The sequence below is a fragment of the Centropristis striata genome, chromosome 11 (genome assembly GCF_030273125.1).
Source record: "Centropristis striata isolate RG_2023a ecotype Rhode Island chromosome 11, C.striata_1.0, whole genome shotgun sequence".
Taxonomy (NCBI): domain Eukaryota; kingdom Metazoa; phylum Chordata; class Actinopteri; order Perciformes; family Serranidae; genus Centropristis; species Centropristis striata.
This window is the reverse complement of record NC_081527.1, coordinates 31,634,104-31,657,979: the sequence shown is the minus strand read 5'-3', so window position 1 is coordinate 31,657,979 and position 23,876 is coordinate 31,634,104. Positions and strand designations below refer to the sequence as shown.

Genomic DNA, 23,876 nt, shown 5'->3' with positions numbered 1-23,876 from the left:
GAAATATTTGTGTTAATGCTGTAAGTGATGTATTGAACTTTATTGATGTTTTGTTGAAAATTGGAAAAAAAAATATTAAACATCAGTCAGCCTTTAGTCACTCTGTATCTCATAGAGTTTAATTTTCTAACTGGTTGCCTTGAGTACTGATATAATACCACTTTGTCTTTTTCATTAAGAGTAGGCAGTTTTTGTTTATTTTTTTTACCTAATTGGACAAAAGTTCCATAATAACCTTTCAGCATTTTGTAATTCAATTAGTCTAAGAGAAAACTAGACTTCTGCACCTCCTCTTAACCACAGAGGGCATAAAATATGGACAAAGTTTCACCCAGGTTTCCAAAGAGCTGAAATTAAGCTCTTAAGTGGGTTGAGGCTGCCGCGGCAACGGCCTTCGCCATCTTGGCAGTGTCTGACTCCTCCTAACTTACAGACTAATCCTAGTAAAATATCATCCGATTAAAATATCTCTTTAAAAACGGCCAAGATCTTATCCTAAAATGTTGGCTTTAAATTGGATGAAAAGTTACCATGAAAGGTTTATGACAACTTCTGGCAGAAAATCACACGCCTAACACATGCACAACGTAAATACACCACTCAGACAAACTATATTAGTAGGTCAAGTTGTAACTCTGCTATTTTGATGCAGCCAAGTTCCATATTGTACTTTTCAGGAAATCAGTTTGAATGGACAACATTAGAAGCAAGAAAGGTACAAAAATGTTATTTATAGTAATAAATAGCTGCTAATTTTTAGTCTTGTCAAACATCTGAATGCAGATGAAAAAAGATTTAGTGAATGGAGTTGTATCTGATTGAGGCTGCTGGTCAGTGTTTGTGTGTTTTTGTGTATTTGTGTCCCTCACCTCCTGTTTGGGGATGCTAACATAGCCCAGGTGAGGTTTGAAGGCCTTGTACGGCTGCTTAGAGAACATCCAGTGGCTGCTGAACGTCTGACCGAACACGGGCTGCAGGAGGAAGTAGGGCTTCTCTGAGTAGTTCACCACCACCACGAAGAGCGACACCGCCACGATCAGACTGGTGGCGATCAACGACTTCCTCTGTGGAAGAAACAAAGAGAAAGAGAGAAAATTCAAAAATTTGAATCCGTCAAAAAAGGTTTTTTAAAATGGTCAGATGAGGAAAAACTGCCGCTCCTCCTCGGGGAAGAGTCACAGAGCTGTAGATTAGATTAGCAGCAGTCTATGTTTCTGCCTGTCACACACTGAGAGACAGCGAGTGACACACAGCTGTTGGTTGTTTTGTTTTGTTTTGTTGTTTTTATTTTATTTTTCTTCTTTTTTTGCTGGGACAGTTAGATTGTATAAATTATATGTTGATTGTAATTCAATGATTGTAAATATTGCTTTCTTTTATTGCTATTAGTTTTTCTTTTCTTTTAAATATAATAATTTATTTTAAATATTGCTTTCCTTATCTTGTTATCTTTTTTCTGATGCTTGCTTTGGCAATATATACATTGTTACGTCATGCCAATAAAGCCAACTGAATTGAATTGAGAGCATTTGTAACAAGTCCGAGAAATGCAGCAATAAATATACCATATAAAAACAACAACTATGTTATATTTCAGCAGTCGGTATACAATGTAACAACAAAAGGAAGATGACTGTGGGACATTTTGGCTGCATACATTACAATAAAATAATATAATACTCAAACTACACACATAGATGTTATGAGATGGATGTGTTTCTTAATGCATCCAACACAGCTTTACACTGCACAACTCTGTGCTTTTGCAACCACTTTAAAGCAATGCAAGCTGCATAAAACTTGACGAAAATATAAAGTTACAGCTTAACTTTCAGCACCACTGAGCTGACAGGAGGCAGGACAGTGGAAATATTTGGTCATTTCATCAAAAAGTGATGCAATTCTTTCAGCTAAATTCAGTGTATAGTAACACTGCAAATGCAAATTTGTTCTTTTAACTTTGCAATACTTCCACAGAGTTGCACAGCTCTAAATTTAGTGTCTTAGTGAAAAGAAAAACCTATACGATGTGTACGGCACAGCGGAGTTGAGGTTGTGTCTGTTTGTTTCTGTTTTATTTCAGTTCTCTGTCGGCTCATCTGTTTATTATTCCGGGTTCAAATGTTAAGTATGTGATTGTATTTCACCAGCCACATGTGACAATATATGTTAACTGTGTAATTATGAAGCATGTTGGTGCAGAAAGAGAATCTTTTTCTCTTACAGTTAAATAAGATTCATAAAAATGGATATTACTCAAGCTACTACGATCTTGTCTGACCAGTGAAACAAAGAGCCTGGAGCACTCTCCTGGGGTTTTATAATGTGTCTTATAAGATATAAAGGGAAGAATGTGTCATTCATAATGTTTTCTATTCAACACAGTAACCTCTTCCCCTAATTTCAGACGTCGAATATGAAAAGATCTCTCTGAAGTAGGGATTCTTCAGAGAGTCAATTTACCGAGATTAACACTTAATTTCTGATCATTGACACACATAATTTCTACTTTTCACTCTGTCTAATGTGATTTACTCATCAAAAGCTTCGCTGGCACACAGCTGTCATCACATTGTGTCTTCATCACTTTGGCTCAGACTGAAATATCTCAACAACTGCCGGATGGATTACCATGAAATTTTTTGCAGACACAAAAGTTGCTCAGAGGAAAAATCCCACCGACTCTGGTCAGTACCTCCAGCAGGTAGACATTTGTGATTCACAGGGAAACATCCTGACAACTAAAAGGTGCACAGCCATGAAACTTTCCTTGGGAATTAACAGGAATTGATGGGAATAAACGGGAACAAACCGGGAGTTTACAAAATTGAAGGTTGGCCCTTAACGGGGAATTTAAATATAGTTGGTGAAAATATATTTTGCATAATCTTGACTTAAACAACCAAATTTCTTATCTGCTATTCCTCAATCACATGCATATAGCACACTGCTTACTGCAGGGCTACTGAGGCCACGCCCCCTATATGTTGGTTTTTTAACTCAACATTCATGTTTTTGTTGGTCATTGGAAAAATTGATTGTTGTCTCCTTACAAATATGTTAAAATGTCGTGTTTTTTTTACTTTTAATATTTCCAAAATTCCCCAACTTAACTTCTATTACCTACAGTACATGGCGGTCATCCCCCCAGCTTTGAGAAGTAACACGACTGACCTGACACAAAAGCGACAGGATAGGACAGGGGCAGCAGCAAAATGTTTGTTAGCAATTTAAAACACTCAATATCAGTTTATGTGTGCGCTATATTTAAAATATTTTATACCTTGCTGTAAGACAGCCCTGGATAAGTTAATGCAGCAGCAAATTGAAGCTCACAGAACTACCAGACTCCATTGGCATCCCAAATTATATGATTCTTTATCTTCTATTTTTTTCTAAATGGGACCATTATTTACACAATTAACATCATATTGTCTTGAAGAAGATTTTTTACTAGCGATTGAGACCAAAGTGTTGTCATGAGATTTTTTTCTGAATTAATACATCAAGGGAGAAGTTGTCTCATTTTGTATTGAGATAGATAGGACCAAAATGTCTCTGCAACCGCTGTCAGCGACCCCTGTTGGAATTTTTGGAAGAATGCAGCTTAAGGCACTTCTAGTTTTGGCTCACTGCTCAGACCTGGAGGTTGCATTTATAACATGATAACAGATGTTTAGTATTTAGCTCAGAGCCCCACTATGTTTAGAGAAGCCCAAGAGAGTGACGAACATGGCTGTAGACTCTTAGTCTCGTTGTATCAAAGTGAAGGGATTAGAGACCTTGTCAAATGTGCACAGATATTGTTATCTTCTTTTCTGTTTCAGCATCTCTACCAAGGAAGCAACAGCCAGGCTGTCATTGTTTCATACATTGCAAAACAGCACAAGGATGGCCTGGCGGGAAGAGGTATTATGGCTTGGCAGAAAGAGCTGAGAGTGATGAATAATGGATAAGAAATGGAGGACGAGGAAAGGTCTAACAGAGGAGAAGCTATTGGCAGGGCAGAGCTGGAGAGATCAATGCACAGAAGAGAGAAAGAATCAGACAGAGATGAAAAAAATCTGTGGTGTACTACGACGTCTTGGAGCCTGAGGTGATGATGGATTTCGGCAGAGTCAAAGCCGTTTTTTATTTATTTTTTCCCAGAAAACTTCAATAACGTGCTGCTAATCTAACATACAACACCGATGGGAAACTGTATTTTTAGGAAGGTGGTGTTTCACAGATTCTTTGAAGTAATCTGATGGTAAGAAGATTGGATGTGGCACACTGTAATGGTGGAGCCCCCACAGCCAAAGTGCCTGCACCACCACACACTCTGATCTGCAACATCAAACATCCCAAGGGAGGCGCCGGAGGCTTCGCTTCTCCGAGACGAGATCAAACACGTACGAGAGGGGGTGGATGAGAAAGATGGTGACCATTTGCTGCCCTGATCGCATTTTACCGATTGCATGTATGTTGCATCACACATCATTTCATGGCATTACCGGCCATCTTTGATCACAACAGAAGGGTTCAACTTTGATCTTGTATGAAACAGCACAAAGAGGACAAATAAGAAATGCTCAATATACTTAAAGTATTATACAAAATAGCAGTCGTCACTTTTCCTGAAAGGACAGGTAGTCTGTTTGATGCCATCCCAAAAGGAGAAAAAAAAAGGGCAGGTCATTTTCTGAAAATGTGCTGTAATAGCTAGTCATCAGGAGTCCATTATGAAGCATGAAACCAATCCCTTATAAAGCAAGAGAGTTCTTCGGGAGGGGAAAAAAAGAAACAACCCTCGGCTCATTCTGCAGCGCAGCAACATCCATCTGTTCTCATGAGGACAGAAAATTTCCTTGTCTCCTTCAACCTCAATCTGGCCACAAATCACAGGGGAAATGATGTGTCAAAGTCTGGGGGCGATTGGATGGCTCGGCGTGGGCGTAGTGGGGTGCTGAACCTCCACTCGCTCGAGTGCGAGACTCACGACTCCTCTCCTCCTTCGCTCATCCATCAGGCCGATCAGGAGTCGGCCTGTTGAGCCGTTTGACAGAGAAGCTGAAAGGCTTGACGTTGAGGAAGGAGTACAGTAGGGGAGTTGGGGAGCGCCAGCCGGGAAGGGGACCATTAACACCAGCAGTGAGGCAGCATAGAGGCTATAAAGTTTCAACATTAGAGCTTTCTGTCAATGTTAAAACATTTCGCTTGAGGAATATGACTCCATATGCAGCTGCAATGACCTTGTTTGCGACCATCAAATCAGACAATGATGGCCATTAACTGCAGTGCCACTTACGATTGCAGCCCGGGGATGTTTCATTTAACACACCCCCTCCGAAAGCTTTGAGGGGGCTATTTTTAAAAGGTGCTAAAACCTACTCTGAGGATGTATTGATCCGAGTTCGCAGACAGACTGCGTGGAATCATTGGGACCCAGGACACGAGAGAGCTATAATCTTCTACAAGTCTCTCCTGCAGTGAGCCTGTGTGACCAGATTACATATAGGAGGAAAACTGGCAGAAAGTTATTGATGGCCACCTCATAATTGAGGCAACAGTTGTGCAGAAATTGAGAAACAGCAAGTGGTCAATCTAGGGATGGAAAAGCGACCTGTTCGATTGGCCAGTCATGGTTTAGGTGTGTATGTATTGTACGGTTAATTTTAGCCTCACAGATTTCAGTCTTATAGGGTCACACAGAAAAAAAAATTGAAATAAAGTTTAAAAGACCTCACTTTCCAACCAATAACAAGTAATACTGAAAGTTTATTTCCAGCCCTCCACCTTCGTGCATGCCCCTCAGCCATTTAAAAAAAAAATTTGGTCCACTTATATTAATGCACTGTAAAAGCAAACCAGATCAGATACAAAACTAACCAAAAATATACATTTCACTCTAATTCAGACAAGTCGAATGGACTTTTTGTGAAAGCGCCTTTGGAGGACCTGCAGGCTTCGTTTTGGTCTGCTGTATGGGAGCATTAAACATTTATGAAGACATCATGCCGTTATGTCTGTTGACAATGCAGGAGGAGACAAAGATCAACGCCATCTCCCTGCAACATTAAACAGGCTCTCCATTCAGATTCAGACAGAGCAAAATTCATAACTAAAGCTTTGGGGTGTTTATAGCTAAATATATGTAGCTCTATGTAGTCTTGAAGGATGTAGAACATATGTTCAAAGTACAAGAGCAGCACAATTTTTTCCCCTCCTGCCGTCATTTCAGCACACCAGCTGGAAATCTGTCTGCCACCAAGGAGGTAATACTTGGTTTTGTTTGTTTGTCAGCAGGACAACAGGAATTCTATCAGTCCTATTATCATGAAAGTTAGTGGAAGAGCATAGCATGGGCCAAGGAGGAACTGAGGAATAACATTTTGGTGTGGATTCGAATCATGGGGCAGATAAACAAATTCACTACAGAATAATATACAGAATAAATGGCATACATCTCAACATACAGTAGGTGGTAGTAAAGGTCAATTGTGACAAAAAAATAGCCAATTGTCGAAAAACAACGGTATTCGAATCCACATTCACAAGTACAGGTTATCCTCTAGAGTGGTCTAAACATGTAGCTCATCAAAGATCATACAGAGAATGTTACGCTTGTTATTATTGTAACACCGCCACAATTGAAACATACATCTTATTGTACTCTTACTCATATCCAAATGGGAATATTGTGCAGCTAACACTACCCGAGATATGAAGGAAAACAATTTGGAATTTCCACCTACAACAATAAGCAACAACATTGACTGCAATTTAGAAATATAAAAGAAAATGCACAGCTGAGAAGATGAGGTTTCACCTATGCACAGTCCTATTTTGACATAATTTCCAATAGTTTTGGAGATATATCCTGTCAGATACAGTGGTTGCACTTGCAGATTTGCATATCATAGAAGACTGGAATAAAGGCCTGTGATCTCTGAGTGCCCTCACCAAGTAAAGTATATCCACCACTGGCAATTACATATGAGAATGTGATTGCTCAGTGTTTGGTATCTACAGGTGAAAATAAGTATTCAAACATTACTTTCTGTATCAATCAGTGCAGCAGTTCCCTACTTAACGTACACCGAATAGGCAATACATTTGAAAATTACAGAATAATAAACAAGAAGTGCCCCACACTCTTGTGTGATGAATGAAAACTCAAAGCACATTAGCTGTTTATTTCCCCATACATATTGTGCAATCAAAATTTCACCTCCATCAGGCTCTATCTGGGCATGAAGAGAATACAATTTCCCTCAAAGACGAACGCTCCAGCTCAGTAAACAACAGGGCCACACTGTAGTTCAATGCAAAAAGCTAATCGTGATGGGTATTGGAATAATGAGAGGCTCAACCTGAAGAAAGTGGCTCATGAAAAAACATATCTAATAGCTATTTTCGAGTGCCTCCTGGGCAATGGGCAAAAAAACAGAAAATTACATTTGCAATGCAAAATTTCTACCTCCCTGGCACCTGATTCTTGCCACCACGGTCCAGCGAGCAGTTAAAATCCAATTTCAATTAAGGCGTTTGAGAAAATATTTACGGAGTCTATTCTCTCACTCTTCCTCCTCCTCTCGTTTTAAAGCCTTAGTGCTGTTCTCCGGGGGAACGAGACAGGAGCATAAACAAAGAGCCACTCTTGAGATTGAGCGTTGGAGGTCCAGACACATTACTTAATTCGTGTCATATTCCCAGCAAAGGTCTCGCTTCAGAAGTCATCCAAGTACGAGATAACAAACTATTATTTTCCCGGAGGAGGAAGTCAACTCTTTGCTGCCGGTAACACCGTCACGCACAAGTTCCCCTCCAAATTTCACCCACAGGAGCTCAGACTGACACAGGAACTGTGAAGCAGAATTAATACAATTTATGGATGTTATTGTATTTATAACAGGGTTTATGACTATATGATTAATTCCATTCATTCAGCTATTTACACGGGGCTTTTACTCAACAAAGGGGCACAGTTTGTGTTTTTTTTTCTATTTCAGTTACAAGAAGTCCTGCATTCAAAATCTTTTTCATTCATTTCATTCAAAGTAAAAGTTAATAGGCCTGCCAAAGTAATTACAATATGTACTTATCGGGCTGAGCAAAGGTTATCAAGGCCATTTCCATTTATCATGTGATATCACCTGCTGTGTTTGTATGTGTGTCTGATATAAGAATATAACCAGCATTTAAGCCAACATGATGCCATAAAAAAGAGCAGAACATAAGAAGACGTGGGCGCTGCACCTAAGTGTTTTTTTTTCACAGAGCCGAAGCCAAATGACCAGAAAAAACTATGCTGAGACACATTTTTCTGTCACTTTTGTCCTCTGCTTTGTGTTAGAAATAACAGCACACACACACGCACACAAACACACGCACGTAAAATTAAAAGTTGTATGCTCTTTGAAAGGGTGTACTTGCATTGATAGGATAACATACAAATCATGCTGAAAAAGTTTCCATAAGAAAGCGTCTGAACCCCATCATGATAATATGTTGATTAATATGACTATATCCGTAGCATTTAAATGACATAAAATGACAATAATATAATTTATCGCCATTATTTCTGGGACAAAACATGTCCAACAAAATGTGGTTATTGTGAAAGGCCTACTTGTTTTGCCAAATGGTCCCTTTAATAGTATTACACACTGCATATTGCAAGATTATCATGCTGTTGAGGGATTTATCCACTTTAAGTTTTAGACTGTTAATCTGCATTTCAGTTCATTTTTTTGTCCTAAAAACCTTAATTTTCAATCTGTTTATAATTCAAGCCAACTCAGCATCTCAAAACAAGCTGATTTGTGTTGAAATATTCCTACTAGACAGGCAGATTTCTTTCAGTTTTCATAAGAAAACAAAACTTCAAGGACTCAATTTTACACTAGAATGACTGGATAAGAGGGGCCTTTTTGTTTCACTGAATAAATGTTTTAGTTGTAGAAGCTCATCACATTTTGCAAGAAAAATAAATAACTCAAAGTTGTAGTGATTAAAAACAATATAGTGGAGTAAAAAGGAAATAAATACTTAAATATTTAAGTACATGTAAGGTGCTTATTGGTAGTAAATGTTTTATTCCATCACTTTCACATTGTTCTTCCATCCTTTCACTGCATTAATGAACTGAAGTACAGTATTGCAGAGAAAAAGCAGTAAGTGTGTCTCTGCACACTCTGCATTCACTCAAAGTGAGAGGGACAGTCGTAAAAATGAACGAGCTGCAGCAAAGTTCATCACTCGTGGGAGGTTTGCAGCCTGCTGGTCCCTGCAGAGTCCAGCAGAGGGGGCAGTCACCTCACACAGCTGTCATGTGGCACCCAGATGGGACCAGAGGAGCTCCGGCTGCAGCTTCACTTCTTAAAAAAGGATCGTGGAGCTCCTCTGACTAATGCTCTGCTCTGGAGAAACACTCACTTCCTTTTATTTAGTTACACTGCATTAATCAGCCAGTTTCCAGCAGCAGGAGGTTTATTTATCAAGTGTTCCCAACAACACCAGAGCAGCCACATGCAAAGACTGAAAAGTGTTTACTTTGCAAATACAAACAATCCGGCCTCATTCAAATACGTTTGACTGTGCAGATTGTTTGTCAGGCGTCTGGTGAGCAAATAACATATTTCCCATAATCCATCATCTCCAAGAAAATCTATTTTGTTGTAAGTTGATGAATTATCATTGTTGGCAGATCCAAACAGCAGCATGAGCAAGAACATTTTTAATCAAAATGACAACAGGTAAAAAGCTCGCCAAGCTTTGCATCCTATTAGTCCTTGATGACACAAGAAATTATGATCAAACTGCACTAAGAAGGAACCAGAATTCTTGCACACTGAATTCCGAGAACTGTAACATATAAGTTGTTTCGGGAGCAAAATTGCTGGTTATTATGTGGTTTCAGCTTTTCAAATGTGAGGATTTGCTGCTTTTTCTCTCATTTGAAACGTTGCAGATTGAATCACTTTTTGGTTGTGGACTATTGGTTGGACAAAACCAGACATTAAACTCTGTGAGAGTGTGATGAGTATTCTTCACTACTTCCTGACATTTTAGAAGCTAAACGGTCAGCTTAACAAAACAATCAACCCATAAAACAATAATGAAAATATAAATGCCAGTTGCAACTGTAGGAGAACTGCAAATCATATCACAACTGCAATATCAGATAATCAAATAATGTAAATTAGATCTCTTTTCCAAATTGTTCAGCCTGATCTGAGAGGTTTAGAGGGGAAATCTCTCTTTGGTGGAACTGATAACTCGCAGACATCTCTTTTCTTAAGATGTCACAAACTAAAATGTTTTGTGACATCTTAAGAAAAGAGATGTCATAATTTGACATAAAACTATGTCTTTACATTTTCACCCAGCTGTCAAATAAATGTAGTGAAAAAGAATTTCCTCATGAATTGCAGTTGAGTAGAAGTATAAAATAAAAAATGGAAAACTCAAGTAAAGTACAATTACCCTCAAAACCAATCAACTATTCAGGATTTTCTTTCAAAAACAACAACAAAAAAATGGCAATGTATGGATTCAAACAAATATAATTCCTCTCAATCATATTAAGATCTAGTAAAAGTGTGTGGTGGTGTTTGTATCCGCCGAGTCCCTGTCCTCTGTCTGTATTTTCTCTTTTCTTTTAATTTTGCTGTGTTCGGGATGTTTCTGGATGTCAGGCTTTGGACATGGTGAAACATCCTGCCAAAAAATATATAGCAAGGCGGAACAACAAGTGGACAAAGCTTGCTCCAAACAGGAGTGAATGTGGGGTTTTCTTTTACATCCGTTGAGCCGAGGAGCCAAGTTTGAACGTTGTGTTTACAAACACTAACGTCTAATCCTGCGTAGTGTGCCTTTAAGTGCAGCATTTGTGTACATGTACTTAGTTACTCGCCACTGCTTGGTTTACTTTCTTCTCTCTTGCAGTGACTTTGTATTCAAATCATTTTTCAGATGTTTGGCTCTTCCAGCACAATGACAAAACATCCTGATGCCGCCTGCTGCCCTTGGTGCGTGATACTTCCGTTGTATCACCCTTATCAGCATTGACATATGAAAAGAAAATCCTTCAATCCAGGTCAAATGAACACTAATCTGCTCTGTTGGCATGATACTGCTTCATTATAGTGCAGAGCATCACAGAGAATCTTAATCTGGCCCAAAAAAGAATCAGTTTGCTTTTATACGGATGAGACTCTACAGGGGGGGCGACGATAAGGAAGAAACACCCAATTTACCCATTTATTTTTTAATAGCTTACATCAATACTGCAAATCCCTGTTTTAATCAGTAGATGTGGGTGTGCATGTGTGTGTGTGTGTGTGTGTGTGTGTGTGTGTGTGTGTGTGTGTGTGTGTGTGTGTGTGTGTGTGTGCTATCTGCACACGTGTACTTGAATGCGTGACTGGAAAGCAGTCAAAACCCATTTGACTAATGCATATCTGATATCAAATGGAACATAATCCCCACAAGTATAAAGGATTAAACACTCTACAATATTCACTTCCCCCTTCTGGATCCACAAAACTTTTGGGACGAGGGGAAAAAAAACAAAAAAAACACCACCATATGTTCACAGAAACAGTTTGGTGAAGCTCTATGCTCTGCTGCGTAGGCTGCTGCTCGCTCACTTGAGAAAGTGAAGAATTTGTCAAAGTGAGAAAAAAAAAAGAGAAAAATCTGCTCTTTGAGAAGCTGAGAAGCTGCATATCTGTGTGAGCACAATGAGTCTACCTGTCAGAAACAAAGCATATTGAGTTTTTATGTTTGACTGCGAGTTATCCTGCTGCCATAAAGACTTTCTGCTCCGTGAAGGGATTGACATCACTGTCGATTTCTTCCTCACAGCCCTTAAAAGCTCCATCTCTCTCTGGATAGGGTTCTTTATTTCACTTCAGAATAATTCTCAGGTTGATAACATACATGTAACCCACAAAACACAGCAGCAGTCATCAGAGTAAGTCATTTTTCAACCACGAACGACAAACATTTCTGGTTCCAGCTTCTCAAATGTGAGGATTTGCTGCGTTATAGACTTAAATCATCATCTTAAGCAGTGGTGGAGAGTAACTAAGTACATTTTAAGGACTTATACTTTACTTGAGTATTTCCATTTAATGCACCTTTTTTCTTCTTCTTTACTGCAATTTAGAGGCAAATATTTTTCCTCCCCTACATTTATCAGATTACAGTAAACAACATATCTCCAAATATGTTTGAATGTTTGGATAAAGTATTTCTCTAGCTGTTGACAAAATTCTCCTACTTCTTAGGCAAAACAAATTATTGGATCAACTGGAAAATGCATTGTCACAAAGCTGAAAACAGGGCTGCTTTTCTCATAAATAAAACACTTTTTAGAGGTGCATGGTTCTTACAGGACTACCATGCTATAAACAAATGATGGTTTTATGGAATTGAATGCACTGCTGGAGATTAAACTACTCAACAGTATATAAAGGAGTTCAAATTAGCCAAAAACATTATATACATATTTATATATATATATATATATATATATATATACACAGTGACTACTTTTGTTTTTTATACTTCCAAGTACATTTTTCCAAATCATATACTTTTACTTTTGTAAGGTTTCGAATTCAGAACTTTATTTATAGTGGAGTATTAGTATTTTTACTTAAGTAAAGGATATAAATACTTTTTGCATTACTGATTATAAGTAACTTAATCTTTTTGGGGGTTTTGGACTGTAAGTTAGACAAAAATTTGAGGACATCGCCTTGAAAAATAATTTGTCACTTACTACTTTTCTTGATTAGTTTGACTTTGTTTATAACATCAGTCATCTTTTTAGGCTTTTTATTCCTACTGTAATATTTTCTGTTTTTAGTTTGTCTTGTCAGCAGGATAACAGAAAACCTACTGGCCCAATTGTCATTAAACTTGGTGGAAAGGTGCAGCAGGGGCTGAGGAAGAGCTCATTATATTTTGGAGCAGATTCAAACCACAGTGCGTTAACATTGCGAGGGCATTTATGCAGCATTCATGTGGTGTCTTCTCACTTTTTTCCCAGAAAGGTTTTTTTTTTGTCATAATCATTCTTGTTGAGCAGCTTTATTTCTGCTTGTAAACTTGCTTAAAAATAATCAACTGTAAATCAACCATAAAAAATAATGAAATAAACACAGTGTGAAGGCAGGGACAGCCTGGCTATAAAGACACAGTAGCTGCATGTGTCAGACCACCTGCTCCACTCACTTGTCTTTATGGCCAAATGGAGACTAAATGTTTTTTTTTTAAAAGCCTATCCTACAATATCTATAACGTCTATTGTCGAGGGTTATATTTAGAGAGAACATGGAGCCAGAATGTCTGGCAGCATTCAGCCAATCACAGGAAATGACTTCTGTCGCTCACTTATGACTAAAGCCATTTTAGTTTTATCCCGTTGTAATATTGGAGTTTTTAAGTAGCTGGCTCTTATGGTCACAGATGGCCGGCGGGCAGAGGAGACCGCGCCGCCAGCCAAGGACGAAGCTACTGTATAGTAATGAATCTACTGCTCGCCATCCACCACAGCTCCGCACTGCAGAGAACCTTTAGTGCAAAAATTAAATGCGATAGAAAGAAGATGCCGCACACTCAATTTTGAATGGAGTACTTTACAGCAGAATAGCAATTATTCTCACTGCCTCTTTGTGTTTGATAGGCGAAGGCAGCGGGGGGAATGTGGCTGTTGAGAAAAACATCGACCAGAGAAAATCCATTTCAATTTGCCAAATGCCAGCACAGGATTACTGACATTTAGCAACTGATATTTCCCCTGAAACTCAATGGTATCCCTCCATAACTCCATAATAGAGCCTCATCTCATTGGTAGTGATTACACACAGCATGACTGCTCACACAGAGAAATTTGAGTATATATATCAGCAGTGCAAACTATGTCGACATCTGAGAATCTGAAAGGATTAGACAGACAGACAGATGCAGTACATCTTCTGCACGATGAGGGGAACAAACTGCGTCGCCAGTTTTCCTCTCCACTTGACTAAACAGACGTCCGGCCTCTGCGGAGGTTTTCTTAAAGGTGTTATTTGTTAAAGAAATGTGTCTGACAAGGAAACTTCTCCTCAAGGCTGTCGGAGACAGAAAGCAGCAATGCTCACTGAATTTTTAAGTGGCTCTGTGGTGAAAAAAAAGAATATTAATTTGTCCTGTTTGGTGCTCAGCCCTCAGAGGGATGATTCCTGAGATACCTTGAGGTTATAAATGCATTGTTCTAACTCGCAAAGGTACATTTCTTTAACTACTTTGACTTTGAAGAGATGCTTTTATAAACAAAAAGCCCACTCAAACACAAGTGTTTTCATCCAACTGAAGAGGAAGAAGGGGGTAAAAGAAAAATAAACACTTGACAAGTCTCAATTATATGTGGTAGTAGCTGGAATGTTCTTAGGTGAGGTAAAGTGATCTGGGCAGACGTAGTTGGAGTGAAGTTGTGAATACAGAGCAGGAGGAGGCATCCTGTTAAAGGGATAGTTCAGATATTTTGAAGGGAAGTTGAAGAAAGAAAGAAAGAAAGAAAGAAAGAAAGAAAGAAAGAAAGAAAGAAAGAAAGAAAGAAAGAAAGAAAGAAAGTTGAAGAAGTTGAAGTTGAGAAATAATTAATCGATGATCAGTTAATGGTCGTTAAGAATTTGGTCGATCACGTGGAATTTTTAAACGACCTGAGTATTTTTTTATATTTATTTCATCCCTGACTGTGTATCAGTGTCACTGAACTGAAACACGCCGAGTGTTCAGTTCTGCGGCTGTACGTCAATAAGCCAAACAGCTGAGAATTAAGGTGGATAAAGCTACAGTTAGCAAACTGAAAATTGCAATAACAATTATAAAACACAGAAATACAAGAGTATTAATTTGAGCAAAACTAGCTTACTGTATCAAACCTTGCTAGCATGAATTACTAGGTTAAACTTTATCAAAAACTTATTTAAACACAAAACACACCAAAATATGAATGATTACTGTGTAAACGAACCTCATGCCTCTTCGGGGGGCTAAAACATAAAACATTGAACTCCTTGACGTTATCTTTACAGTTTAATCTCACTGGAGTTAGTTTGACGATCAACAGGATCAAGTCTCTTTTCATGCTTTCAAAATAAAAGCGTCCGTTATCAAAACAGGCTTTTGGATAGTATCTTTTTTGTTTGTTTTTTTGCGCATGTATGCATGCAGCGATTAATCGATTGATAGTTAACATTATAGATCATCAAGTTGGCATGCTTCTTCCAAACGCCCATCCCTAGTATTTACCCACAGTCAATGTATACCATGAAGTAGAAACAGACTGCAGACGGGGCCTGTCACAAAACATATTTTAACAGAACCAAGTCCCTCTCATGGCAGCAACAGCTCTTCGGGTCTGCAGGTGTGAATTCACAGTTAACATACATCTGCATAACCTGGTAGCTCAGGCTCTATTTTTGGGCTTCATCTCAGGGTCTAGTTTCCACAGAGGTTTTAGTCTCCATCTGCAAAAGTTCTTCTTCTGTGTGTACCAATATAAAGATATAATTCTGTCTTCATAATTATATCGCTCATTTTTATTTTCTTCTATTTGTTGTCTCCAGCTGTAACTAGCGGCTGGATTCTGACCAAAACAGCTGATCTGCAGCAGCACGAAGCACAAAAAGTAGCGCCAAATGAAACAGCTGTGGATAGCCACAAAAATTGGTGGCCATATCGTTAATATACGTATACATAAACAGGTATAACATGTTTAGGGTGGGCCTTTGTTTAGGTGGTGACAATACATTTTGGGACAGTCCCTGTCTGCAGTCTGGAGAGGGCCTCTGGTTCTCCAAACCATCACCAGCATCGTCTGTGAGTAAGTACCTCATACAACCTCACTTCCAAAAATCCCAACTATCCCTTTAAGCTTAAAGCCTGAATGTTAACTCTACTGGAACCGTAAAACTTTGATTTTAGTTTGACTTTTTTTGAGTCTTTTGTTTTTACCTCCAGTCACAAGCAGTTGTTCTATATGGTATTAAAGCGCCAAATATATATAAATATATATATATAATCTTATGAGGAAAGCAGTAGTTATTTAAAACTATGTATAGAGCGATAAAAGATTTTTGCAGATACATCAATCTTCTCTAAAAATCTGTCAGGATGTGGTTACACTGTAATCAGTGCCAAGCAGAATAAGAGACAGATATGGAGGAATCTGGCCTTATCTCATCCTGAGCCACAGAACAAATAGGATATGTTGGATCTGATAAAGGATGTGTTGTATTTAAGATATATCCTTAAGTCTGAAAATTCATGTTTTTATTGGGAAAGTCTCAACTGAACCCTATTTGTTTAAAGCAGCAGAGATTTCTTAGAAATTTCTAACACCAAAAAACATTCTAACAATTTGCCAGCACAGCTTATTGTTTTTCATTAATCCTCTTTAGACTGGGGAGGTCCTCTGAGAGCTCGAACAACAGCACTGTGAATTAAAGTGGAGCAGCTGTTTCGCACAATAAACAAACCAACCAGGTGAATCGAGGGCCACCAAACATCGCCGCTATGTGGCAAACCCAGGTGTTCGTTCTGGAAAACAACTATAAAGTTTGCAGAGTCTTTTCTGTCAAAGCCTCTGTGGTGCTGCTGCACTGCACTGTGCAAAAGTGACAGGTGGGAGAGTGTGGCATTCAATGTGTGTGCGTGTGTGGGTAAAGGATGGGTAAGCAGCAGCAGTGTCAGAGTCCTAAGCGAAAAATAAAAACAGCAGCAAACACCTGCGGACGTCAGGGAGATCAATAAGAATCCAAAATACAAATCTAGTCGGACAAAACAATCACAAAACCACTCCGTGAAACCTCAAACACAACAGCATGACTCGAAACTGCAGGACAAGTTCCTCACAAAGCAACCGCCCAGTGAACAGATGCAACATTACCCAGAGTACACTGTGGCATTTTGAACCGCTGCCCATTTCCTTCTCTCATAACGACCACAACAACAGAAAGTTCCCGGGCACAGGCGAGCATAAAAGCAGGCAGGGGATTATATTTCATGAAAAAAATTGACTGCACTTTATTTAATGCCCTCACTTAACCGCCAGGCTCTGTTTGTGTCTGTCAACCTCTTCAGTTCACGGAGGTAATCAGCCGCCCGGTGCCGGCGCCCAGAGCACTGCTGGGACTCCACTGGGGATAATAACAGTGGCACCGAAACCTTTTATTAGCTGGCTTGGTCAAGGGCCCTCAGGAAGGAGCCTGTATATGACCAAACCTGGCTCCCACTGAGCACAACACTTCAATAAGACGGAAAGACACAGAAAAGAGAATCAAAGCTGGGATTTTTTTGTCAGGGATATCTGATGTTGTCTGCACATTCTGCAATAGGATGAGAATAAATCTGAACACGTCAAGGCAATAAATCAAGCTAAAATAGCCAGTCTGGAGGGCGCGGGCGTGGCACAGTTGGACAACACTAATGCAATTACAGGGATTTTCTGCTTGCTCAGAGGCTCGGTTTAAGGGCGGAGCGCAGAAAGCTCAAGGCGAGCTGCACAAAATCTGCCGTTACTCAGGGTAACAGCCACGCCTGATCTTGCCACCTCACTTTCTCTTGAGAAGACACATACAGGATTACAGCAGCGTGGCTGTGAGGTCAAGAGTGCACCTGCAACCCAGTCACCTGAGGGAATGTCTGCATTGCACATGTACTTCTGTTCCTGCAAAACACTAATAACCTTGAATCTATATATTTGAATTAGATGTATTTTTAAAATATGCTGCCAGGCCAGAAACCAGGTATCAGCGTTTGGTTTGCCAAAACTGAAAATATGGTTGCCATTTTAAGTCAACTTAGAGATCGGTCATTAAAATGCTATGCAGGTGTCAGTTCAATAACCAAATAATTTACTAAGATGAGATGTCCAAAATGTTACTGTAAATTTGCCGTTACTAAAGTTAATAAATCAAACGTTACCCAAACATAAACAGTTAATTTAAACACTGTTTAGTCGATTAGACACATCAAATTAAACAGAACAGTCTGGGAAGTATAAGAAATCGAATGCCCTTATTACAGCCCAACTTAAGAGAAATATTGAATTGACCATTTTATTAACGCAGTTGATGTGATGCGGTCTCCACAAGAGAGCAGTAATTTTGGGGCTATATAAAATTATTTATATGTTAAAAAATGGTTGTGACTGATGGCGACCAAAGACCAAGAACTGAACATTTTTTAAGGATTGCCAACCTGGCAGCTGTTACTGTCGAGCCCTACTGAATCAAATATGTTGAATATGAATGTTTCTGAACTGCTGCAACCTGTTCTCAGTGTGACATGTGACGGCCGCAGCATGCTCTAGACATGTGATGATCACTGTTTAAACACCTTTAAACCACTTAAGGTTAAGGTTAGGTAAGAATAACAGGGTTAGACTTAAAATATAACCCTGTTAGGCTTAGACATAACTTCCAACAATGGTACAAAGACACTACAACATGACAAAACTTCCATTAACAGGACACGTACACTGCTTTCCCATGGGTTTGTTGGTCCCATCCGCCTCCCCTCCCGAGGGTGACCTATTACTAACCGTGGTCTGCAGGAACATACAATGCCAACATTTTTTGCTGGCGACAGGGCTGGCTCCTGATGAGGTCCAGCCTGAATCAAACTGAGTTGGACCAATTTGCATTCTTGAATTTTGTGGGCCCAGAAATAATTTGTGAGCAGCAGGAATTCTTAAAAATATGATACCAAATTGATACTCCAAAGAAGGATTACTTGCTACTTCCCACAAGCAGCTTTAAGGTCAGGGTCAGGTACAGAACAAGCACCACTGGAGCTAAACATGGTTCAGTGTTTTGCTTAAGTACACTTCACCAAGGAAAATACTCAAACACAGTCTTCAATCTCAGTCCGACGCCTTCTACCACCCCTTATGATTCTGCATGTCTTATTTTCGTGTCATTTGGACGGCATTTTTAAGCCACATCCAAGTCTATGGAGAGCATAACTCCTTATCAAACAGCCTCTGCTGATCGGTCTCTTCTGGGGCTTTGGCTCGCCTCTGTGCCAGTGGGCAGTTAGGCCTTGCCAACAGCACAATGTTCAGGGAGGAGGACTTGCCAAATGTAATCCAGCAATAGTGCAACACACTGAAATGAGTCCAACTGGCTGGGAGCTGTATGACTCTGTAACTACTTCATGTTAGGAAATTAACACAAACTAAGGACATAAATGCTCCTAAAAGTTGATAACATTGCCCAGAAATGTGTGATTTGGTGGAATGAAAATGTGCCAAGGAAGAAAACCACAGAATAGAAAACAAGTAGAGGAAAATGTATACCCACAAAGTGTCATTTGACTTCAGTATGACAGTTTGTCATGTTAACTATTTTTATATAGCGACATAAAACTTGAAAAATCACCTGCTGAGTCTTGCCCTGGGTGGAAAATCTCATTCCAAGTCCTATCTTTATCCTATGATACAAAAAGGACAACTGTCAATTATCTGAAGTAATGGACCGAAAATGAATGTACAGCTATTTTAATTAGAGCTGCAACTGACGATTATAGTCATTTTCTCAAATAATCATTTGGTATATAATAGTAATCAGTGAAAATGACCCATTACAATTCACTAAAGCGCCAAAAGATGTCTTCAAATTGCTTTTCTGTCCAATCAAGAATCCAAAACAAGCAACAACATCCGATCCTGAAAAGTGAAGCCAATGTAGAAGTGCCTAAAACTGAAGTTCCTTGACTGGCAACTTGAGACTGACTTCAAAAGGGAGTCAGTTCCCACACACCCCTTTTGTACCAATATGAACCTAGTCCTGGTGCTGGGCTGGTGCTTCTCAGAACCTATTTGCTTTTCCGGAGTATACATTACATCCCTGTCTGTATACGCTCTCCGCAAGCATCATAACAACAACGGCAGACTACATCTGCCGTTTGTCTCCCTACAAATGTTTCTCCTGGCTTTGTGAACCTACATTGGCATCCAAACAGGACTTGGACAACACTTTGGTGCTGCTCGTCTTGATTGTTATGGACAGCAATTACGTTCTTACTAACACCGAACGTAAGAGTGAGCCTTTGTTGTAAGCCAGCCCGCTAACGCTAGCCCGTATCACATTGCGGTTAAACTAATAAAATAAAATGAGCGATACACGTTTTAGTTGGTCTTGTTGGTCACAATAAACCCGCCCCCAGCCCTTGACGTAAGCGGTTCCTGGTTCCAGACCAGCAAAGAGTTAGTGTTGCTCTGGTACCAGTGATCCTGGCTGAGAGGCAGTTCTTTGGCTGTTGTAACGCGAGGAACTGGTTCAAGATGAGTCACCGCCTCTGAACCAGTCCTTAAACTGCCTTGGTCGAAAAGGGGTGTTTCACTACAGCCTGGTACAAAGAACTCTTTGGAGCTTAATCAGTTAACAATAATTTAATCTAAAATAACTGTTGGATTACTAAACAATAAATTTAAAAAAATCATAAAATGCAGCACAAATGTTTTTTTATATTGCAGCAATAAGAGATTTCTGTTTATTTGCCACCTTCCACACTTGTCAATCCTCTCTTCTGCCACAGGGCAAACAAGACACCTATATCACAGCACCAACAGCTTGTTCACACAACAGTATGTCACATCTCACACAGACCGAGCAACTATTGGCCATTCCTTCATACATACACACTGTGAAGTCCATCCGGTATTTGTCATTTCCACGCAGCAGTAAGTTGGCAAATCCCCTCCTGGATCATGTTCAAACCCAAAACTCCACAGTTCCTCCTGGAAATCATCAGGGCCGGATGATGCCATCTGACCACCAACGATCTGCCGTCTTGGCAGCTCTATCTCTGACTCACAGATCGTACTGATGGCACTCGCTTGTCTTTAACTACAAATGGGAGTTCGCAGCTGACTGGAGAGCGAAGTGTTAAGAGGCCAGTCTTAATCCTGAAATAGTTTGTGACCCTTTAATCCCTAAAGAACCTGATGTGTCTGTGTGTGTGTGTGTGTGTGTGTGTGTGTGTGTGTGTGTGTGTGTGCTGCAGACGGATCGGAAAGGTGTAGTTAAAAACAAACACCGTCACCAGCTGATTATGTGAAAGTTATCCCTCTTAAGACCACCAAGGTAAACACCGATGTTAATACAAGACACAAAAGAAGATTAAAGAGTATTTGGACCCCCAAGAGAGTCAGAAGATATTTGATATTATTTAGGAGCAGCTTTAGGTGATTTATTGAATCTCAAAAATGCACTGCTTTTATAAAAACACAATTTATCTTACCTTTGGGGATTAAAACAGCTTTTTCAGTAAAGAAAAGAACATTGCAGACTCCAAACTACAGCCAAAACAATAAGATGATGAATCAATTTGTCGACTGGCATAAAATTAAATTCTGTCTCCTAGAAATGGAGGTTGTTTATTACTTTACATTGCACTATCTAAAAGAGTTAAGGTTAGGGATAATAATGGTTTCAGTAAAACGCTACTTAATCTTGTTTCGAGTCACTGTGGATATTATTTTGTATTAAATCAAGTCTGTGATCTTTAACTGTGACAGTGAACCGATTAAAAGATTCATTGGTTTAAGTTTTTTTCAAGCAAAAATCTAAATATTCTCAGGTATCAGGTGCTCAAATATGAGTATTTTCTGTGTTTCCTTGCCATATATGACATTCATTTTAGATCTAATACCTATACCAATAGTATTTTAAGTATCTATGCTTTTCAGCCAAAACAAGGAACCATGTGGAGACATTTGGTTTGTTTTTGGGAGACAAAAGCTCAGTCTCTGAGAATATCTTCACAAAAAAAGTAAAGATGTTCTTTTGAAAGTTGAGTTTTCAATTGTTAGAACTCCACAAGTGTGTGGAAAGATAATTTGGGAGCAGCCAGAGAGGTTTAATAAAGTCTGGGAAACCACTGCTGATTATATATAACAATTAAAACAAGCACCTTTTCTAATCTCTGTGATTAAAACAGTTTCTCAAGGAAGCAAACATTAAATGCAGACTGCAGGCAAAGTCTCCAAAAATGAATATTGCATGTCACTTAAATCCACCTATGTTTGTTTTTTCTACCCCAAAACAACAAAATCTGAAGTCAAATCTGTAAGAATACCATAAGTGGAACTGTGCTCCGGTCTACTGTTTTTCAAAGTGGGGGTTGCGGAAACTTTGTTGTGAAGAAAGACACACTGAATGAAATAAATAAATACAAAGAGAAAAACACAAAAAATGTGGTAAAAAGTGAAATGTTGTTAGGACAGAAATTACAAAATGTTTATAGCAAAAGACACTGAATGCAATAAATAAACAGACCAAACAAAAGAGAAAGGCTCTAAAAGAAAATATGTTTACTGTTAATATTACTGTTGAATATTGTTAAGACAGAAATGACAAGGAATGTTTATAACTGAAACCGAAAGACTGATTATTAAATCCATCCATCCCTCCATTTCTCCCACTTATCCAGTGGTAGAAGAGGAATAACTAAAAGAAAATATATTAAGAAGCTGTATGTTTGATTTTTTATATTTGCCATTATAATGTACACGTTATTTAAAAAACATTGCAACAGGGAAGTCCCCTCCAGAGGCTATATATGGTTCCTTGAAAAGGCAGAGTTTGGGAACCCCTGCTGTAGTCAGTGAGGGCCGAGCAGTGTTGCCTTTTTAAATGAAAATGAAGGTAAATTACAGCAGTGATTACAATGTGCTTGCACTTTCTCCTGATGTCTGGAAGAACAATGGCAGATTAATAACTGCACTTAATTCTTTACTTCATGAATATTGGTCCAGTCCTCTTGTTTTAGAGTAATTAAAGTATAAAACTTCAACCTTGACATTACCGCTTTAGAGGGCTCCTCTGTGAATGCATGTACAATAATAATAGAGGTTATGGCCCAGAGGTTCTTTGTGAGTGACATGTAATTTTATGCTGCTGACCGTGACTGCAATTATATAGTGGAACTTAATTTGTAGGCTGCCATATCACCTCTTTCATTAAACTCTGGGTGCCTTTTCTTTGTATTTTGGGAACAGAGACCAAAAAAAAAAAAAAGCAGCTAAGAAAATGACCAGCGCTGGCAGCAGAGTTCAATCACCTCGAACCAGCAGAGTGGCACATGATTAAACCTCCCAGGATTAGAGACTACCTGACCAACATGACTAACGACACGTAGGGAGATCAAGTAAAGCCTTAAGTCTTCCCAGATGTTGATAAGGTTTCTGGTACGAAGGAACGGCCCGCTGGCCCAGTTACTGCAACAACGACCGCTGGATTAATGCCAGATCTGGAGTGAGGTTATCACCCTTGGTTACCACTGTGAATAAGCTAATCCTCGCCCTAGCTTCTTCTGCTGCAGTGTGTGTGAGTGTGTGCGTGTTTGCACAACAGATGTAGGTTACATTACCATGATAAAGAAGCCACACGCTTAAATGGTACCCTGTCGGCTCAAAAGGGGCAACAGCGAAGCCACAAGACAAAGACTTTCTTTTAGGTCATTCAGTCAGAAAAAAGTCGGAATAAAAAAATACAAATGATGATACTACAGCTATTCCGCATATTTTCCTAGAATGTAAAGAACCACAAAGCTTCCTGTTAATATGACTCTGAAATGTTAATGTGCTTATATTACTTTTTCAATACAATATTCAGTATCAGTATCGGGCCATGTATAATCCAATCCCATCCATAAACCTAAACTATTTCATAGATGCTTCACTAAATTTAGAGAGAGGTGAGCAGCATGTGTCACGTGAACAGTTACTGTTATATTAAGGCATTGTTGTGGGCAATGTATTCCTTCCTTTAGGGGAGCAGTTGTTTCACAATTTGAGCATGATACTATTAAATGAAAAAAACATTTTT

General features: G+C 39.1%; 1 protein-coding gene across 2 annotated transcripts in view; it reads right to left on the bottom strand.

The window, feature by feature from the left end:
• Positions 1–23,876, bottom strand: part of st6galnac3 (ST6 (alpha-N-acetyl-neuraminyl-2,3-beta-galactosyl-1,3)-N-acetylgalactosaminide alpha-2,6-sialyltransferase 3) — a 101,127-nt gene that overhangs the window by 51,018 nt on the left and 26,233 nt on the right. For both annotated transcript variants that reach the window (XM_059344611.1, XM_059344610.1), the window contains one exon: positions 870–1,064. In XM_059344611.1, the coding sequence (XP_059200594.1) occupies positions 870–938 (69 nt within the window). In that variant the 5' untranslated portion in view covers positions 939–1,064. The remainder of the gene's footprint in view (positions 1–869; positions 1,065–23,876) is intronic.